Source organism: Syngnathus floridae, chromosome 14, assembly GCF_059516105.1.
Source record: "Syngnathus floridae isolate MCC-2025c chromosome 14, RoL_Sflo_1.0, whole genome shotgun sequence".
Taxonomy (NCBI): Eukaryota; Metazoa; Chordata; class Actinopteri; order Syngnathiformes; family Syngnathidae; genus Syngnathus; species Syngnathus floridae.
Window position 1 is genome coordinate 8583080 of NC_142426.1, and position 17929 is coordinate 8601008.

General features: G+C 54.8%; 6 protein-coding genes across 8 annotated transcripts; 3 read left to right on the forward strand and 3 right to left on the reverse strand.

Annotated features, from left to right (window-relative positions):
* Window positions 1–477: 477 nt before the first annotated feature.
* Window positions 478–3720, reverse strand: riok1 (RIO kinase 1 (yeast)). Its single transcript, XM_088396443.1, has 17 exons — window positions 3523–3720; window positions 3193–3364; window positions 3049–3130; window positions 2910–2979; window positions 2706–2748; window positions 2537–2629; window positions 2361–2473; window positions 2207–2287; window positions 2046–2132; window positions 1825–1962; window positions 1652–1755; window positions 1486–1592; window positions 1355–1420; window positions 1182–1298; window positions 1018–1071; window positions 714–857; window positions 478–656 (listed from the first exon to the last, which is right to left on the reverse strand). Exons 1-17 carry the CDS (start codon window positions 3579–3581, stop codon window positions 552–554), a joined length of 1635 nt encoding a protein of 544 aa, XP_088252569.1. The 5' UTR covers window positions 3582–3720; the 3' UTR covers window positions 478–551.
* Window positions 3639–5875, forward strand: rpp40 (ribonuclease P/MRP 40 subunit). The gene is made up of 8 exons (XM_088396452.1): window positions 3639–4109; window positions 4331–4460; window positions 4524–4592; window positions 4672–4758; window positions 4894–5016; window positions 5116–5290; window positions 5370–5489; window positions 5551–5875. Exons 1-8 carry the CDS (start codon window positions 4011–4013, stop codon window positions 5702–5704), a joined length of 957 nt encoding a protein of 318 aa, XP_088252578.1. The 5' UTR covers window positions 3639–4010; the 3' UTR covers window positions 5705–5875.
* A 380-nt stretch (window positions 5876–6255) lies between these two features.
* Window positions 6256–9044, reverse strand: cdyl (chromodomain protein, Y-like). 2 transcript variants are annotated; one of them, XM_088396442.1, is made up of 8 exons: window positions 8842–9044; window positions 8523–8647; window positions 7942–8450; window positions 7640–7866; window positions 7362–7534; window positions 6878–7088; window positions 6673–6816; window positions 6256–6557 (listed from the first exon to the last, which is right to left on the reverse strand). In XM_088396442.1, the coding sequence occupies exons 1-8, from the start codon at window positions 8863–8865 to the stop codon at window positions 6399–6401; spliced, it is 1572 nt and encodes a 523-aa protein (XP_088252568.1). In that variant the 5' UTR covers window positions 8866–9044; the 3' UTR covers window positions 6256–6398. The 2 variants fall into 2 exon arrangements, with proteins under 2 accessions (XP_088252568.1, XP_088252567.1); XM_088396441.1 differs by having other exon boundaries at window positions 7942–8647; window positions 8842–9042.
* Window positions 9045–9087: 43 nt separating this feature from the next.
* Window positions 9088–15032, reverse strand: LOC148387532 (protein disulfide-isomerase tmx3a-like). The gene is made up of 16 exons (XM_088396446.1): window positions 12074–15032; window positions 11860–11929; window positions 11740–11782; window positions 11368–11491; window positions 11256–11301; window positions 11092–11172; window positions 10910–11009; window positions 10755–10832; window positions 10612–10678; window positions 10450–10548; window positions 10306–10363; window positions 10184–10237; window positions 10049–10105; window positions 9840–9969; window positions 9694–9762; window positions 9088–9563 (listed from the first exon to the last, which is right to left on the reverse strand). The coding sequence occupies exons 1-16, from the start codon at window positions 12231–12233 to the stop codon at window positions 9381–9383; spliced, it is 1419 nt and encodes a 472-aa protein (XP_088252572.1). The 5' UTR covers window positions 12234–15032; the 3' UTR covers window positions 9088–9380.
* Window positions 12638–15118, forward strand: LOC148387533 (C-C chemokine receptor type 9-like). Of its 2 annotated transcripts, XM_088396451.1 has the most exons (5): window positions 12638–12880; window positions 13009–13084; window positions 13594–13646; window positions 13716–14027; window positions 14189–15118. In XM_088396451.1, exons 3-5 carry the CDS (start codon window positions 13614–13616, stop codon window positions 14957–14959), a joined length of 1116 nt encoding a protein of 371 aa, XP_088252577.1. In that variant the 5' UTR covers window positions 12638–12880; window positions 13009–13084; window positions 13594–13613; the 3' UTR covers window positions 14960–15118. The 2 variants fall into 2 exon arrangements, with proteins under 2 accessions (XP_088252577.1, XP_088252576.1); XM_088396450.1 differs by having other exon boundaries at window positions 12638–13084.
* Window positions 15119–15444: 326 nt separating this feature from the next.
* On the forward strand, window positions 15445–17749 carry bfsp2 (beaded filament structural protein 2, phakinin). Its single transcript, XM_088396447.1, has 7 exons — window positions 15445–15949; window positions 16465–16547; window positions 16622–16778; window positions 16888–17049; window positions 17118–17243; window positions 17310–17545; window positions 17618–17749. Exons 1-7 carry the CDS (start codon window positions 15485–15487, stop codon window positions 17664–17666), a joined length of 1278 nt encoding a protein of 425 aa, XP_088252573.1. The 5' UTR covers window positions 15445–15484; the 3' UTR covers window positions 17667–17749.
* Window positions 17750–17929: the final 180 nt, after the last annotated feature.

Below are 17929 nucleotides of genomic sequence, written 5' to 3' on the forward strand. Positions count from 1 at the left end.
CCACGCTGCCGTGGCGATGAGCATGTTATTCGCTCGGCTCATCGTCGTCACGGCAACAGAGGAAGGCTCGCACGATCCGATCGGCCGACGAGCTGGCTGCGATGACTCGCCGTGAGATCATGTTGAAGCGGAAGCCTGAGGAGGACACTCGCCAACGACAGCCGACACGACGCACCATCGGTATCCTTGACGACGCCTCCGGCTTCCCGGACGATGATGGCGGAGGCGGCGACCTTCCAGCTGTCAATCTCCACGTGATTGTAGACGTCAGCAGCCCGACGCACGCACCCTGCAACGCCTTCACAAGCGTCAACACCTGAAGCTCAGCACGCATGGACGTGACCTTCAATGTGGGCCACCAATCAGTACCCTTCGTTGTGTCCACGCACATATTAAGAGTCCCAGTTTGCGTTGACGCACGCACGCAGTGCTGCATCAGAAACTGCAAAGACCCAAAGAGGGGACGGTACGCGTTCACTGAGTTCATCGAGATTTATTTAATGAAGGTCCAAACGAATGAGGCCGCCGAGGGCCAGCTCCGACACTCATCTTCACTTCTTGGTCTTAGCGATTTTCTCCTTCCTCTTCTTGAGGTGTTTTGGAACTTTAGACTTCCTCTTTTCTCTCTGAGCTTCTTTCACCAACCTCTTCTTCTCCTGGAACAAAAAGGCCACGTTTGTCCTTTCCTAGCGCTGAGCGTGGCAAACAAGTACCTTTTTGTCCAGGGGCTCAGCATTGTCGCTGGGTGGCGTCCGAATGGCCTTGCCCGCCTCATCTTGGTCAACCTCCTCTTCCTCAACCTCCTCTTGCTCCCCCTCCGACGAGGACAAGCTGTCGTCCTCCAGCAGAGCCGGAACCTGAAGATGGAGGATTGCGGCGCACGCACACATCTCACGTGATGCCATTTTGAACATACAACTTGTTTTGTTTTTTTCCAACCCCAGCCGCAGCTTGTCAGCACGAATTGTCGCGATAGAACGCGATGCAAAGTCTCAAGCCAGTGTGAAGCCATCCTACCATCTGAACGCCAGAAAGATCCTTCTTCAGTCCCGTCAGCGTCTGATAGAGCACCTGAAGAACCGAAAGCAAGGAGAGGACGGTGATTCGCCGAGCTCCGCTTTTCGTGAAGATTTGGAGCTTCCTGCGAGCAAAGCGCAGACAGCCGCCGCCGCTCCACTCACGTTGTCATTGTGCTGGTCCGCGGTGGTCTCCTCCTCCCCCGTCCTGAGCATGTCGACGTCTCGCTCGTAGTGGCTGACCTCAGTGAGCGTTCGTGGGATGTAGGCCTTCTTGAACACCTGATTGGACACCCGGTCAGAGACGTGGACAAAAGTGGCCGCTCTCCGTCTCTCACCTCCTCGTCCACTTGGTCGGCATCCGATCGCTGTTCCGCCGTCCGCTGGGCCGCGACAACCATCATCTGCGCCGGCCAGCATACGTGGTCAGGTGAGTAAAAGTCAGAGGTCACGCTCGCCGCTTACGCACCTTCTCCAGGTACTGGTCCACGTTGTCGCAGGTTATGGACAGGTCAGTGATGAAGTCAAAAAGCTCTCGCGTGGTCATCACCGCCACGCCGCGCTTGCCGAAAAACTCTGAAAGCGAAAAAGTGTTCAACTCTCTGCCGAGGGCGCTTCTCAAAATGTCCACTCACCGTTGACGTTACCGCAGTCTTTGCGGAGGAAGTCCAGCGCGCGCGGGTGGTCATGTTCCACCGACTGCGACACGTCGATGATGTAAACGCCGCCACGGTGATATCTGGAAGCGGACGGGGCAGAAATTGAGGTCGGCTGCCGCCACCGCAAAGTGGCTCGCCGCAACGCTTACAGCATGTTGAACTCGCTGAGGTCGGCGTGAACCAGCTTGGCCCGCTGGAACATGTTCCTCATGTCGTGGACCACCTGCAGGTAGAGCTCGCGGGCCTTGGACTCAGACAGGACAGCGTTCTTCAGCAGCGGGGCGGGCCTACTCAAGCAGGGCAGACAGACGTGAGAAGGCCGAACGACCAGCCGGCACTGGCCGGCGCAGAGCTCGCTGGCGGGCCTCACATGTCGTCTTTGCCGATGAAGGTCATGAGCAGCACGTGGCTCCGCAGCAGCAGTGGTTCCGGGCTGGGAATGCCGGCCGTCTGCAACCTGAGAGCGTCAGGGTGGTTTGAGTGTGAGTGCGTCCGTTTTTGGGAGTGGGGGACTTGCAGAAAAGCCGGGACCTGATCAGGTTCCTCATCTCCTTCTCGGCCCAAGTTCGCACCATCTTCCTGGGGTTGCCTTTGCAGTAACCGTGACGGAACCTGTAGGCCAAAAAGGCTTCAGCCCCTGCAACCGACTTTGAGTCGGGACATAACAGAGAGGCGAGTGCACAACCTGAACTCGCCGCTAACGTATTTGTCTCGGTCCCTGAAGTGCAGGACGGACGTCTTGTAGATTTTGATGGCTCGGCCTTCTCCGCCGGAAGTGACGGCGTGGTAGACGTTGGCCTGACGGGATGGGCGCATTGAGGAGAGGCGGAACGTGGCAGAGGAACGTCAACGCCTACTCACCTCTTTCCCCGTGCTGATGCAGCCATTGATTTCCGAGATGATCCCACGAGTCAACATCTTGAAGAGAATCATTCGCGTCCGAGGATCTAAAACCTGCACCGCACTTGAGTCAGGCGCAAACCTCATAGCCTCTTCACAATCAAAGCATTTCCATCACGTTAATCGGCACCTGTTCCACTGTGGCCCGGTCCGATTTATCCTTCAGGCGGTACCTGCAGGTGAGAACAAAGACCACCTCCGTCATTTTGGCAAATGTCACCACATTGTGATTGCGGACTAGCTGATAAGGAACGATCGCTGACGCGGTTGCCGATGCGATCGCCGCCTTAGCTCCCCAGTCTCCGCAAAGACGCTTTTCAGAGCGCTGACGTACGTGTCGGCGTCCTTCTGCTTCTGCTTTGTCGTCACTTTGTTCATTACAGAGTCAGACAAGTTGAGCTTATCTGCAAATGAACAAGCACGTGAGAAAAGGTGCCATATTTTGAGTGGGCGGGTGTGAGCGTGGGAGCTACCCAGGTTTATCTTGTGCTCAAACCTCCTCAGCGACCTGTCCGTGGTAAGAAGCGTGTGATTGGGCAAATTCTGTTTGTTAGCCTGAAAAACAAAACCGCCACGGAATCATTACCATCCATCATTGTCGCTGTAAATCGTCTCACCTGAGCAACGGCACTGCGGTTAAATCGTTTGGTTAGATCCCCTCCTACGGCAGACCACGCCCACTCGTCATCATCATCAGCATTTTCATCATCATCATCATCATCATCATCGCTGTACTGCTGCAGGTCAGCTCGCTTGATATCACGTGGGACCTCCGACCCTTGGGATTGGCTGCAGCGGAACAAAACAAACAAACACACGGTTATTATTTTGACGGTTGTTATTTTAAAAACAGAACTGTCACACGACGGTCTAAGTCCTAAGTGTGACGTCAAACGTGGTTATAAAGGCTACGCGTGAACATAAACAACGCGCACGCGGTTGCTTACCCGCCCTCGTCCTCCACGTCATCAAACTGTCCAGGAACAGAGTCGACCACCAACGCCATGACGTCACTGACGTCAAACTAATGCCAAAGATCAGTAAAGTCAACTCGGTGTAAAAATTTAGTGTTGCGTTGAGTGATCACAACAACAGCGTGCTCGACCGACTTCCGGGTCTGAACAGTGGACACGTGACTACAACCCGCGAGGAAGAAGTCAGCGTCGCCATTCAGCGCAACATACATCGCCCCCTGTTGGACAGGAGCTTTATTTTTCTGCATTTCAAATGTCTCGTTGAGCCCAAAGAAACACCGATTGCAGGACGGTGATCGTTGCAGGAAAAATACAACAAATAAAAGTGATAACACGTGCCACTACTGACAACAACAACACACAAACACACAAGAAGGAAGAGGAGCAACAGGAAGTAGCGTGCTACCCGGCTTCCGGATGGCTTGTTACCCGTTTGTACCCCAAAGGTGGTTGGAGCGAAGATGAGCAGCAGAACCATTCTTAAGTGTGAAACGTCTTCTCTGCTGCACCCAAACAACAGACTAAGAGCGCAACTGGAGCAGTTGCCCTTTAACTACAAGGTCAGACGCTCACGCTAACCCGCGTGTACATTATCCGCCAGATAGGAGTCAAATTCCCCCATCGTTTTTTTTTTTTGCGCCTGTCTCCCGTCCGTCAAAAACAATAATTGACGTCACGATAAATGACAAATATGACTTTTTGTATGTTGAAAAAGGAACGTTACAGTTCTGACGACTCCATGGCTTTTCCATTGCCCCTTGTCAATTAAATTTTTGTGCAGGCAACCGTGCTGCTCCCAGATTGTGACCACGCTCCTTCTGAGTTGGATGCAACTTTAAGAAGTTTCCAAAGTTTCTACCTGATCCAGAAACTTCCGCTCCATGAACTTTTGGAGGAATGCTTGAGACGCGGTACGCACTCGGGGCATCACCCCTGGCATGTCAACTGACTAACCAGATGTGCATGTGCTTCAGGAAACGTGTGCGGCTTGTCCTACAAGACTCGCATCGAGGAAGACAACTGCGCCTTTCTCAAGGCAAATGGTAACAGACTTCAGGATGTGCCACCACCTACACTAGCTATACTTTTCTCTAAACATGGCTGATGTGTGCTTGCGTGCAGGACATCTGTGTCTGTCTTTGGACAAAGACTCATACGAGGTGTTGGGAATCCAAGGCAAAGCGTGGAGACCAAAGTGCAGCAGATACGGTGGGAAGCGCTACTTCTCCCTTTGACGTCAGCAGCAATGCACGATAAATTGTCAGCTGTTGTCAAACCTATTAAGGACTATTTGAACAAACCATGACGAACAACCAACGTTCGGGCTTTGTGACTTGTCTCTAGTGATCAATGTGGATTTGAGTGACAGCAACATGGCTCCTGGCAGCCCGGGCTACCAGCGTCTCCTCAGCGGTCTGACCTCACGACTTCCATTAATGATGGACTTCCTGCTGGCGCCCACTTCAGGTGACTTGCCGTCTCCTTCCGTGCACTTTGGATGGTTCTGAGAGTCCGATGGCCGGCACACGTTTAAGTGAATTAAATGCCACCGTGTTGCGCTCGCAGAGGACACAGGGGTGCTGCAGCCACTGCTGCGGAGATACAAGTGGTCACGGCACACGCCCGAGGTCAGCGGTCACCTCGTGAGCCACCCTGTGCCGCCCGCTTGCGACCTGCGCTCGCACGACCCCTTCGATCTTCTGGAGTGGCTCGGGGCCATCCAAGCTGACCCGGACTGCAGGTGAGGAAGCGAGACCGAAGGAGGCCGCGACCTGCCGATTTGTCCACTGACTGGCCCTGGCCTTTTGTTGTCGCCACAGCTTTCCGTTGCCCTCGGCGTGTCCTCGTCCGTCCAGCAACTCCTCTCAGAGCTCGTTTCTTCTCGCCGCGCGCGGTCTGCTGCTTCCTGAGAACATCATGACGCTGATCCAGCAGCTCGGGTAAGCTGGGAAGCTCGCCCGGCAACGTGGGCCACTGATGAGTAGCTGGTTTGTGTTGCAGCCATTTCCTGGAGGGGGCGGACTCGCCAGGCTGGGCAGCCATCACAGTTCACGGCTTTTTGGACAGTCTGCACGTGCACGAGCGCCACTTCTACACGCTGATCCTCTTCCCTGACCGCACCTACTCCCTGCACCTGGCCACACCTGCCTCCTGACCACATGCCTGCAAACACTGGAATGCAACATCCAACTGCATCAGATTTAGCAACCTTAGGAAAATTCAAACAAGTTGTTCCCGTGTCAACAAACCACGGTCATCTTCAGTTTGGAAGCCCAATTTTTCTCCTTTGTTTTGATAAATGTACTTGAGTTTTCTGAGATGTGTATTTGATGGTCCTAAAAGTTCTGTGTGTATATCTAAAAAAGTAAGGCTTTAACAAAATACCCACGTGCACATACGTTGGGAAATTTTCTTTTGGTGCCACGGGCCACTTTCAGCGAGAAACAATTTAAGGCACTACAATACGAAACATGGTTGTGAGCCGCTCAAATCTTACCCCCCCTTCAGCTGATGTCCTTCCTCCCACCTGAGGCTCACATCGCGCCATGTGAACTTCCGGCCCAGTCGTCCTCCCGTCCAAGCTTCTTCCGGAACCCCATCCACCGCTTTGTTCGGGGAATTCCGTGTGGGTAGAGCCCTGAGGTTGGAGGGTTTTCAAACCAGCAGGGAGCGCCACAATAGCCACATAAAAGTGAAACACCCAACTACCGCGAGGCTCCTTTCCTGTTTTACTTGGCAATGTAGAAAAGATACAAACGTGTTGTTCGCAAGGGTGCGGCACGGAAAGGAGCTAAGAGACTAAGTCCGGCCTTAGAAGCACAAACGGGACCCAGTTCCGGGTCCTAGTCCTAGTAGAGCTCTTTGCCTCTGTGCAGGTGCTGCAAGATTGCGTCGGTTCCTTGCGACGAGCCCCAAATTCTCTTTAAGGCTTCGCACTCCCGCTCGTTGGTTTGCTCCAGGGAACTTCGGCTGGAGTTCCTCATCAAGGCTTTGGACTCCCGCAGGACCTGTGGCGTGCATGCATGTTATTGGTGCCAGAAGAGAAGTGACCTGTCTAGGGCCGGCGCTATCCCATACTTGCAGTATGGTCAATTCTACCGAGTAATACTGAGCAAGACTCACGAGCGAGTCGACGGCGACCAGTTCTTTGATGCGCAGCATGACTTCCTGTGTGAAGGTTCCTGGCCAGAGAACCTGCGAGACCAAACCTTTGGAACACGCCTCCTGCGCCGTCAACTTCCTGCCGCTCAAGAGCAGCTCGTTGGCCTGCCAGCAAAAGGGAGGGCATCAGGCGCGGCTCTTGTCACCTCAGCGGCGGTGGACCGACCGAGGGGGGGCCCATGATGCAGGGGAGGGTGAAGGAGGAGCACGCGTCTGGCGTCTGCCCGTAGGCGGTGTAGGGCGTCTGGAACCAGGCCTTCTCATTGGCCCACACCACATCGCATAGCGGCAAGATGGCGGCGCCCAGGCCCAGCGCCGGCCCGTTGACTGCGGCCACGATGGGCTTGCGGAACTGGATGAAGGTGTTGACGAACGTCCTGAGGGAAGGAAGCACAATGCGCTGGCGTCACTCGGCCAGCGTTTACATTTGAAGGCAGTCAACCATCGCCGCTTTGCTCAGCCAGTCAGAATACAGCATCCAACTGAGAAAGAACTTCATCACAGCTATGGGGGGGAAAAAGAATCTCCACTTTTCATTTCGATGTGTCTTTCTTTCAATGTCAAATCAAAGCTGATGGTGCTCTCAACCGTTTGCTGCTATAATTGCATCGACTCCATTGAATCCCCGCAAAGGCGAGGCGAGTGCTTACCTGATGGTTTCGGCCATCTTGACGCTCTCCTTCTTCCTGTCATCTGTGAGGCGTCTGACCAAGTCGCGCAAGTCCAGGCCGCCGCAGAAGACGCCGCCCACGGCTCCCAGCAATACCAGCTTGCTATCGTCGGACGCCGCCGTCGCCATAGCGCTCTGGATCTCCTTCATCACCTGCGGAGGTGGCAAGGGGGCGTGCCCGGCGTCCAAGCGTGTTGGGATTAGATCAAAGAGAGCCAGAAGCCCCCCCCCCGGCGCTCGCTTTGGCGCTCAGCGCACCTCGGGGTTGAGCGCGTTGTTCTCCGAGCTCTTGGTGGACAGCATGATGTGCGTGAAGCCATCTTGTTTCTTGACCACGATGTCGCGGTAGCGGTAGGCGCTCTCCGTCCGGCGCACGCTAAAGCGCAGACGTTTGTCAAAAGCGGCACGCACCTCCAGACGCCGCTTGGCCGGGACGCCCATTGTAACGGTAACCGCCGACGTTGCGCCCGCATCCTCAGCAGCGCCTAAGCAGACGCAGAGTCAGTCAGTTGGCACGCCCTCATTCGGTCGGACGGCGTATCCGTTTTCTTTCTTCTTACCTGTTCCATTGAGGGGTCGCGTCATGGGCGGGTCGTTGTGGCTCCGCGATCTGATCCCCATACGGGCGCGCAGCTCCCCCAGGCCTAGCTGCACGCTGGTCGGCTGCTCCAGAGCCACCTCGGGGGGCACATCGTGGGCGTCGCGGGCGCCGGCATCCGTGTTGTGGATCGCCTCGCTGGGCGCCGCCTCGCTGGGTGACTCCTCGGCATCCAGGGGGCTGTTCATGGGGCTTCTGGGCACCAGGATTTTTATCCTGCTCTTAGACAAGTCCAAGCTGCGGCGAGCAGGGCCCACCGAGGACGTTGGCATCGGGGGCGCCGACATCAAGGGTGCCGGCATAGCACCCGGTGACGCGAGCCCGAGGTCCTTGAGTCCACCGGGGGAGGTGTACAGGTGAGCAGGGGCGGGCTGAGGGTCCGAGACGGGATCCGGGCAGGCGACGGGCGGGAGTCGCCCGACGTGGGCGGGCGGGCCGCAGGGGTTGCCAGGGGTACCGGTGCACAGGTAGCTGCGGGTGGAGCGCAGCATGGTGACATCTCGGTGGCGCAGGGCGTGGTGCTGGTTGAAGTCGTGGACGTACGGCATGCAGGTAGCCAAGTGACTCTCAGGCTCCCATGTGTCGCCTTCGCAGCCGTAGCCTCGCCAGCGCACCAGGTACTCCGTCCGCCCCTTCCGGTTCCTCCGCTTGTCCACGATCCGCTCCACCTATGGACAGCACGCAGCCCATTTGTTCATCTCATTTGTGTTCTTCTCAAATCAGGTTACATGTGGCTCACGGCTTGTGCATTAACCACATTTGACGACATTTGGTTGACACGACATCACCCCGCGGCCATTCTTCAACTTTCATCCAAGTTAGCCGTGTTATGCGTTAGCTCGAGTTAGCATGTTAGCGTCACCTCGTATAAGTCTTCCGTTGCCATGGAGACGGCGCACGAGAGCCGACAAGTTGTCGTCAGCGGGTCGCCAGCATGAAGAGCGGCAGGTGGTTCCGTTCGGTTGGACCTCCTAATCGGGGAGACGACCACTTTTGGTGGAGGACTCGGCTAGCGAATAACAGCTTGTTAGACGCGCCGCTTGACTTTGCCTTTGCCTTTCAGGAAGCGTCCAGGCAGACCGGCCACTTTCACAATAAAACACTAGCGTTATAGCAGAAAGGGAAATCTCTTTTATTTTGAAAGAATTGATTGTGGCGCATAAGAAGCCTGACGTTACAGTTAGGACTTACAGTTTTTCTCTGCGTTTGTTGCATTCAAGACATTAAAAATCTTGGAAGCAAAGAGGTACATGTTGCTAACGGCACACTAACGCCAGACTCTCTTTCACACTCATTTGGAAAAGTCACCTAAAAGTCATCTGGAGGCCGGATTTCGTTTTAAATCGGCTTCAGTGACTTTTGAAGCGTGCGGCCTTTTGGCGTTCTACCGATCAGAATCATCTAGTCTGATTTCTTGTCGGCTGTTTGTCTCCGAGAGAACACGGGCCGGTTGTCGTCGTCGTCGTCGTCTTGGCCTCCGTAGTCGGACCAGGCCTTCAGGCACACGAAGCACATCAAAAGCAAAAGGCCAAACGGGATGGCCACCAGGAAGCAGCCCAGCACCGGAGCCTCGCTCAACAGCAGCTGGACAGACACAAAGACAGTGACAGACAGAACAGGCTTGAGAACAGCAGTACAGGGTGACGCAAAGAACCAGGATGAGAAAAGCAGGACAATCATCTGCCCTCCGTCAGCAAATGTCAACAGGAAGTACCAAGAGTGTGACTTTGGTGTCGTAAATGAAGCGTCTGACTCGCTGAGGGAGCCCGTTTCCTCCGTGAGCCTAAAAGAGGAGAGAGCACCAACAGGAGTCAACAGAGAAAGCTTTTCGAGATTTCCGGCACTTTTTGGGGGACTCGCCTGAATGCTGCCGTCCAGAACCTGATCTATAAAGTCCAGGAGGTGGCGCTCCGTCTCCAGTGAAGCCGGCGGCATGAAGTAGCTGTCTGTCGACAAATTCAACATGATGATGGCCGGAAGGCGCAGCTCGCTGAACATGCAACAAAATACAGCAACCAATCACATGGTGAACATGGTGTGCGGATGAACTCGGGCGTGCATGTATTCACCCCATGATGAGCCCACTGATGTATTCACTGTCCTCCATGAAGCCAAAAAGAATGTTTCTATGGCAATGAAAAAAAGACAGAGGCTTGACACACACGTAATGGATGTTCACGTTAGAAGGCTGTCAACTTCCCGACCTGCTGTAGACTTCTTTGTAGTCTTGCGAAACTTTCCACACCAGGGTTTTGTACCTGAACCAAGAGAGGAAGCATAGCGTCCACGGGGTAGACAGACAGGGAATGCATCACGCAGGTCATACCTGAGGTTTTGTTGGCTCGCGTTGACCTCATCCAACAGCGCCAACAGGATCAGCTTTCCTGCTCGAGCAACGGGGGCAAAGCGTGCGTGTCAGTGCCAGTGTGTGCGTGTTCGAGCACAGCCAGCGGGCACAACCAGCGCTCACCCGAGTCTCCCATGGCATAGAGTGTGTGGTCGTCCACTTTGCCGTAGTTTCTGAATCTCTCCCTCTTGATCCAGGCCTTGAGTGAGCCGTCGCTGGCCTCTGGAATGCGTCAACAGTCAGTGCCCAAGGCTAAAGGTCAGAGGTCAGCTTCATAATTCCTACCATTGTAGCCAAAGCAATCGCCATCTTTGAAGACCACCACCGCCGGAAGAGCGGGAAGTGACACGGCCTGCAAACCACACACACCGCCAACATGCGACTGAGCGATCTGGCTTGTGTATGCGCGCGCTCGTTCTTGCGTTGACCTTGGGCACGACATCTCTGCCGGCGGAGAAGAAAAAGGTCGACACGATCATCTCCCGAGCCACGGACAAGTACTCCCCCTGCAAACACAGGTGGCAGGTCTGCGGGTGCAGGGCAAAGGTCCCCGTGTGTGCACGTGTGTTTGTGTGTGCGTTACTTTGAGTTGCGATGATGCTCCGATGTACACAAACATGACATCGTGGCGATTTAAGGCGTGTTGGAAAAGCTGCACGCTGGTCAAAGGTCGGATCAGCGGACTGAAAACGCACAAAACAAGAAAAAACACGTGTGCACACGCTGGCGGGCACGGGCATGTGCGTGGGTACATGTTCTCCTCACCCACTAACTCTGTGAGCAAACTCAACAATGGCGTCTGCGGTGCGGGGACCCGAGTAAAGATACTTCTCATCGTTCTTCCACCTGGATTCATCGCCATATGACAAGACGCCATTGCAAGATCAAGTTGGCATCAGCAAACATCAGCTGGCGAGCCGTGAACTCACATGAAGATGGCGGGGTAGGTGCGAACATTGAACTCTTTGGCCAAGCCTGGGGGCGCAAAGCGCATTAGGGCCGAGGCCAACGAGGACTCTTTTTCAATGAAGGCGGGCTCACCTGTGTTGGCGACGGCGTCACATTTGCCCACGTTGACGGGCGATCCGACGCTCTTGAGCTCGGAGCCGATCAGGTGCCAGGTCGGGTCCAGTTGCTTGCAGATCCGGCACCAAGGAGCGTAAAACTGCAAACAGCGAGGCGTTCATTGAAGTGGCCCCGCCCTTTCATCAAACGAGACTCGTACACTATATGAGAGTCGCTTTGTCTCTGTGCTGGGAATTGTTCCTTTCTTCTGCATTTGAGACGATCTCTTGCGTCTCCACCAATCGACACGCTGCGCCGTCTAGCTCCGCCCACTAAGTAGCCTACCGCACACACACACGGCTACCGAAATGTCTACATTGGCCATTGACGACACAAAGGTCAACGTACTTTAATCAGCCAAATATCTTCGATTTGCCTGGTCTGCAACAAGCTGTCGGACAGGGGAACAGTTGGATGAACGCCTGAAGGACAGGTGAGGACGTGGTGTGGAGACAAAAACGGACTCACGAGTCATCCAGCTCATCCACGAAGGCCCAAAGCGGTGCCACCGACACCCACAGCAGCAGCAGCAGCGGTGCTTGGGCACAAGAAACAAACTATGTCATTTCTCGGCATCGACAGTTCACTCAGGCTCGGCTCGGGCTCGACCATTCAGGACCGAGGAACGTGTGCACGAGGCTCCTCACGAGTACGTGCACGAAGAAACAGTTGATGCTTTTACCTGCAAACGTGACGAGCGTGTTGCTGGCGTGTTGGGACATCCTGAGCAGATTAAGCGCAAAAGTATCTGCACGCTTGTAATCTGACCAGATAATCAGCTTTTGTTCAATGGCCTCAAACTTTATTGACACGGACAGCTCAGATGGACAAAGAGTGGACATGGATGTTTTTTTGTTTTTTTTTGTTAAATTAATGTCGGGTCTCGGAGACGACCGAGAGAACAATGTGCGCGAATGGGCGCTCGCCCGGCAAAGGCACGGCACGTGGTATCACCAAAAATACAGCCTAACCATGAATGTAACAAAGTACTAAAATATATCTCAAGAAACAAATTGGAGGATAGACATGGAGAAAATTTAAAAGAGGCTGTCAGTCATGTAAAAAGTGAGTTAATAAAAAGCCGAACAGAAAAACAAATAAGCTTTTGCTTAATAATAACAACAAAGGAGGGCTTCTGAAGCACTTTGCCAACGTCCTCAAAAAGTCTGTTTGTGAGCTTTGACGCAAAACAAAACATTGAAAAAAAAAAGAGCTTGCGTGCAAACCTCACACTCTCACTTCCTGTTACACAACCGCACCAACGCTTGTAGTCACGCAATGAAAACAGTTGAGTGCACAGGAAATCATCTTTCTCTGACTGTAAGCATCATTTGATTTAGCGAAAATTGAGGGAAGGTCCAGGAGTGTCTGTGGGTCCGCCCCATTGTATCACTTCTGCTTTGACTTGTCAAAACTGAACCAAAGATCCAAACATCGTGCAACCGCGGCACCTCCAACGACGCTGCTGTGAGCCCTCGTGTCAATGAAGGCAAGATCTTTCTTGAAGCCAAAAGCCACTCAGCGACTTACCGCCGGATTTGTTCTCATCTTTGTTTGAAAGCGACAAATTTAATACCTTTCTACTCGTCTTCTTTCGGCTCTCCATTTGAAATCCAGGAAGTTTGTCTTCTTTGACTCACCAACGTCTGTGTCGTGGCCCTCGCCTCGCCTCGTGTCACCTCGCACAGCAAAAGTATGTGGGCCAACTTCAGCTCCTTTTTCTAGTTGTCTCCTATAAATACAGGGAAACGTTGATGCAACACGTGTAGTTGCTTGAAAGAAAGCAAGAGCAGAGAATTGTGGGCGCACGCTGGCACTTGAGGTCATCACATTACACAGTGGAGGCCAGGAGAAGGCTCGCTCGACTGCAAAGCCTCAGTTCTGGCGGCACCTGATGAAAAGCATTGCTCGGTTCGCTCTGGTGCTGTGATATTGGACAAATTGAAGCCGCAATTAAGGTTTGCGAGTTAAGGATGATAATGAGTGCACATGACAAGAAGATTGGCCGATGAACCGATTCGGACAACAGAAGGAGGGCTCATATCGGTGTTGCTCTGACGGGCTGTTGTGAAGACCTGTGACCTTCGTCTGATCTTGCTCCCTGCCGGGGACTTTGTCAGAAATTGCCAAGTTTGAGAGGAAAGGCTTGATCCAATTTGGCACAGTAAACATTGCGTGGTCCGCTTCTGTTTTGCATTCCAGCAAGTTGCCCAGGCAAGTCAATGGACGACTTCATGACAAACTCTGTGACCGAGGTAAGGAGACCCGCCAGCTCAGGCATGGCTGAGTAGCTGTCATGTTTCCCTTCATTTTGCCCTTTTCAGGAGCCCTGGTACGGTGATCCAACAGCCACCACCCCGGACTATGAGTTGCCGGACCTGACATGCAATCTGGCACCGGTGCGTGCCTTCCGGCGCGCATGGGAGCCGTCGCTCTTTTGGATGATCGCGATAGTGGGTGGTGCCGGGAACCTGGCGGTGGTCTGGATCTACCTGAACATCCGTCGCCGTCTTAAGACCATGACCGACGTGTTCCTGCTCAACCTGGCTGTGGCCGACCTTTTGTTCTTGGTCACGTTGCCGTTGTGGGCGGCCGAGGCGTCTCACGGCTGGACCTTTGGCGCCGCCATGTGCAAGGTAGAGTAGACGGCATTTGATTTCTTTTGGTCGTTGAATCTTGCTGGCATCACGGCCCAACCCCGGGTCAGGGAGGGGGGGGTTGCCTGGGGCCTTTGTTTCTGGTTTGCTTTCTCACTCGGTGAACCCTAATGACAGCTTGACGGCTACTTTGTCTGCAGGTGACCTTGGCGGTGTACAAAGTGAACCTGTTCAGCTCCACGCTGCTTCTGACCTGCATAAGCGTGGATCGCTACGTGGTCATCGTGCAGACGGCTAAGGCCCGAAACTCGCAGGCCGAGCGGCGCCGCTGCGGGCGGTTGGCGTGTGCTGCCGTCTGGCTGGCCGCTTTGCTGCTGGCCACGCCTGAGCTGGTCTTCACCACCGCTGCCTCGACCGAGACGGAGGAGGGCCCGCGGCACTTCTGTCGGATGCTGTTCCCGTCGCAGATAGGCCAGCACACCAAGATGGCCACGCTCTGGGTGCAGGTGCTGATGGGCTTCTGTCTGCCCTTTGCCGTCATGGCGGCGTGCTACGGCGCTGTGGTGGCCACGCTGCTCAAGACGCGTAGCTTCCAGCGGCACAAGGCCATGCGCGTGGTCCTGGCCGTGGTGGCCGTCTTCCTGGCGACCCAGCTGCCCCACAACGCCGTGCTGGTGACACAGGCCACGCAGGCGGCTCACGTGACCATCACTGACTGCCACGAGCTGAAGCACTTTCTGAAGGCGGCCCAAGTGCTGAAGACCGTGGCCTATCTGCACGCCTGCCTCAACCCCTTCCTCTACGCCTTTGTGGGGGTGCGCTTCCGCCGGGACCTCCTCCGCTTGCTGCAGCTCTGCGTCTGCTGGCGGCGCCCGCCGGCGCCCTCGGACCAGCTCGCTCGCTGCAGCAAAAGCGGACTTGGTTCTCCCAGAACGTCCGACAGCGACACCTCGCAGGCACTGTCTCTGTAGGCCCAGGCCTGTTGCGGCCGCAGATAAAGCGGACGGATGCCAGGCAGACAAAACAAGTGCCGGAAAGACGCTCGTCACACTTTTTGATTTCTTTCTACACTTCCTGTTTTCACCTCATCGCCATTTGCGTGTGAGAGAGAGAGAGGGGGGGGGGGGGGGGGGGGGCGTCACAGAGAAACCAGAGGGACATTCTGGGAGTAAAGCAATCAAAGCTCAATAAAGCGGTCTTGAAAATAAAATGAGCTGATGGGGTTAGGGACTTGTGTGCTCTCACGGGGATGCTTCAAGCCAGAACCTTTCGTCTAAAAGGAACAACAAATAAACAGCTGAGTCACAGTGTGTGTGCGTGTGCCTGGCTCAGATGTGCTGATGCAGCTACACTAACACACGCACAGGGAGCGTGACAACAAAGGTCAGAGGTCAGCACTGTAACACAAATGCCAGGCCGACAAAGGCGCCATCTTTCCAGAATCCGGTCCTCCCATAAATGTGGGCGAGCGGCTCCCTCTGAGGTTTCACTCTGTCATGCCTCTGTCGCGACGCCGCTCCTCCTTTTTGGGCCAATCTGCGTCCTTGTCGTCGGCGTCCTCGGGGTCGGAGCGCCCGAGCACCTCATGCGTCCGGGTGGCCCCGGGCGGGGCCTCGTCCCGGGGCGTCTTTGTAGGCATGACCCTTCCGACGGGCGGTGCATCCAATCTGGGGACGCGCGTGTCTCGCAGAGCTTTGGGCATCAGCAGCATCTTCCTGCAGGGCACTAGGAGCAGCGCAGGGCCCCTGCTGCCCCGGGCGGGTCAGGGTGCAGCGGGGGCTGGTGCGGGCGGCGGCAGTGGCCTTAACAGCTGCTTGATGGAGTACCGAGACAAAGTCCAAGCGCTGGAACAACTGAACCAGCAGCTGGAGGAGCAAATCCACACGTGTCTGGACCGCAAGGCGTCTTGCGCTGGGGCCTGGGGGCCGCTCAGGGCCCAGTGGGAGGACGTCTACAGGCAGGTGAGAGGGGCGACCTGGGGCACAAGGACGGAGTCAAAAAAGTGCACCAAACTCCAGGGGCAACAATTACTCGATTCACTGACAACTTACTGAGTCGGTTGACAAACTACTTTGATAACCTTGTGAGACCTTCGACCTTTTTCAACTTTCCAGATCATCCGACGTTCAGCCTCTCAATGGGAAATGTTGTCCCATTGTTCTCCATAAAATCAGACTGACTATTTGTGTCTCTGTTACATTGTACAAATATTTACTTTTAATTGGGCCTCTTTACACGCATCGTCCCACCCCAAATTAGACGACGTCACTTGGCTCGGCTTAAATGTATACAATCATATTTTTTACTGGACTGGTGGTCCCGAACCACCAGTGTGTTCAGATGGACATTTCCAACTCCAAACAACACGGCTTGTCATGCTTCGAGTCTTCAGTCGAATCGTGAAAAAGGGCCACGCCTCCAAAATAAAAACTCGACCGATTGACAGCAGTGTCTCCATGGCCACGCGTGTGTTCAGGTCAGCGAAGCAATCCTGGACAATGCCCGACTGACGCTGCAGACAGAAAATGTGCAGGCCAACGCTGAGGACTTCAAAGAAAGGTCAGAGGTCGTTTAGCGGACGCCCAGGGGTATCGCGAGGGGAGCAGGGTTAATTATGTGCACTGTCGCTGCAGGTTTGAGAGCGAGCGACCTTTTCGGAAGGCAGCGGAGGACGAGATGTCTTCGCTCTACAAAGTCTTGGAAGACGCCGGCTTGACTCGGACGGAGCTGGAAGAACAGATGGACGCAATGAGGGTCGAACTGCAACAACTGGCGCGACAGCACGAGCAGGTCCCAAGTACAGAACAGCGTCTACGACATGGCCGACCGACTCTTAAGCGTCAACATCCACATACCTGACATCACCGACATACCTGACATCGCTGTCTCCGCCCCGCAGGACGTGCGCCTCCTCTACAGTCAAATGTCTGGACAGGAACTGGATCAAACGGACGCTCCCATCGAAACAAGCCTGGACCAGATCCTGGCCTACATCCGGAACCACTGGGAGAAAGTGACGGAGAAGAACCGAGGCGAGACAGACAGCTATCAGGAATGCAAGGTGACCAGCTGGCATGGCAGGTATGGCACGACCGGCGTTCTGGCGCTTGACACGCATTCCTCCCTCAGGACGCCAAGTGTGTGAGTCGGCTGAGTCCGGATGAGGAAGAGCTTGAGGCGCTCAAGGTCCAGTGCTCCGAGGCGGGCTGCAAGTTGCAAAGCCTGCAGGCCGAGACCGAATCTATCCGAGCGCTGGTGAGACAGATGTGACGGGAGCACCTTGGCCTGCCACCATTCCCTTCTAATGGTGTCCTCCTGCAGAAACGCGGCCTCGAGAACTCGGTGGGCGACGCTCAGCACTGGCACGACATGGAGCTCCAGAACCTGGGCTCAGTGGTCTCCAAGCTGGAGTCGGAACTGACGGACGTGCGGGCCGAGACGGAGCAACAGCGCAGGGACTACGACGCTCTCCTGGCGACCAAGCAACGGCTGGAGCAGGAGATCCGGCTGTACCACGGGATCCTGGACGGAGAGGAGCGCCGCTTCCGGCCCGCTGAGTGAGCAGCCACTGCTGACCACCGGCGCAAACATGCAATCTAGAGTTTTGACTGATCCAAATGTGCTTCTAGGAGTTTCACTCCACAGAGCAGTCACCAGATGCAGCGTGGACCCCAGTAAGGCTTTTGAAAGCGGAGATGTTCCCAATTGTACTTCCTACTGGCCAATGAGACAGATATTAAAGGTCCTACCTTTTCAACCAAGCTCGACTTGCCCATTGTTCTTTGACTCAGTTCAGCAAAACATCATCATGGCTGACTCGAGGGCGGGGCCGGCCGGTGACTGACGTGGTCCTCACTGCATTATGATTGACACAAGCTGAGCACGTTTGACAAACCAAGAAGCACTTTGTGAACAACAAATGCTAACTAACGATTAGGTCA

What these genes read in the sequence shown, in the direction of transcription:
- bfsp2 (XM_088396447.1), top strand. Translation starts at nt 15,485, where the DNA reads ATGCCTCTGTCGCGACGCCGCTCCTCCTTTTTGGGCCAATCTGCGTCC. An exon ending in GCTGAGGACTTCAAAGAAAG is followed by an intron (nt 16,548 to 16,621) that starts GTCAGAGGTCGT and finishes CTGTCGCTGCAG; the next exon opens with GTTTGAGAGCGAGCGACCTT. An exon ending in CCGAATCTATCCGAGCGCTG is followed by an intron (nt 17,244 to 17,309) that starts GTGAGACAGATG and finishes GTCCTCCTGCAG; the next exon opens with AAACGCGGCCTCGAGAACTC.
- cdyl (XM_088396441.1), bottom strand. Translation starts at nt 8,865, where the DNA reads ATGGCAACGGAAGACTTATACGAG. An exon ending in GCATCATGGGCCCCCCCTCG is followed by an intron (nt 6,817 to 6,877) that starts GTCGGTCCACCG and finishes TTTTGCTGGCAG; the next exon opens with GCCAACGAGCTGCTCTTGAG. An exon ending in TGGTCGCCGTCGACTCGCTC is followed by an intron (nt 6,558 to 6,672) that starts GTGAGTCTTGCT and finishes TGCACGCCACAG; the next exon opens with GTCCTGCGGGAGTCCAAAGC.
- LOC148387532 (XM_088396446.1), bottom strand. Translation starts at nt 12,233, where the DNA reads ATGTCCACTCTTTGTCCATCTGAGCTGTCCGTGTCAATAAAGTTTGAG. An exon ending in CACGCTCGTCACGTTTGCAG is followed by an intron (nt 11,930 to 12,073) that starts GTAAAAGCATCA and finishes CTTGTGCCCAAG; the next exon opens with CACCGCTGCTGCTGCTGCTG. An exon ending in AAGATATTTGGCTGATTAAA is followed by an intron (nt 11,492 to 11,739) that starts GTACGTTGACCT and finishes CGCTGTTTGCAG; the next exon opens with TTTTACGCTCCTTGGTGCCG.
- LOC148387533 (XM_088396450.1), top strand. Translation starts at nt 13,614, where the DNA reads ATGGACGACTTCATGACAAACTCTGTGACCGAG. An exon ending in TGACAAACTCTGTGACCGAG is followed by an intron (nt 13,647 to 13,715) that starts GTAAGGAGACCC and finishes TGCCCTTTTCAG; the next exon opens with GAGCCCTGGTACGGTGATCC. An exon ending in TTGGCGCCGCCATGTGCAAG is followed by an intron (nt 14,028 to 14,188) that starts GTAGAGTAGACG and finishes CTTTGTCTGCAG; the next exon opens with GTGACCTTGGCGGTGTACAA.
- riok1 (XM_088396443.1), bottom strand. Translation starts at nt 3,581, where the DNA reads ATGGCGTTGGTGGTCGACTCTGTTCCTGGACAGTTTGATGACGTGGAG. An exon ending in GAGATGAGGAACCTGATCAG is followed by an intron (nt 2,133 to 2,206) that starts GTCCCGGCTTTT and finishes TGACGCTCTCAG; the next exon opens with GTTGCAGACGGCCGGCATTC. An exon ending in CCGACCAAGTGGACGAGGAG is followed by an intron (nt 1,299 to 1,354) that starts GTGAGAGACGGA and finishes GTGTCCAATCAG; the next exon opens with GTGTTCAAGAAGGCCTACAT.
- rpp40 (XM_088396452.1), top strand. Translation starts at nt 4,011, where the DNA reads ATGAGCAGCAGAACCATTCTTAAGTGTGAAACGTCTTCTCTGCTGCAC. An exon ending in GGAGGAATGCTTGAGACGCG is followed by an intron (nt 4,461 to 4,523) that starts GTACGCACTCGG and finishes CATGTGCTTCAG; the next exon opens with GAAACGTGTGCGGCTTGTCC. An exon ending in CCTGCTGGCGCCCACTTCAG is followed by an intron (nt 5,017 to 5,115) that starts GTGACTTGCCGT and finishes TTGCGCTCGCAG; the next exon opens with AGGACACAGGGGTGCTGCAG.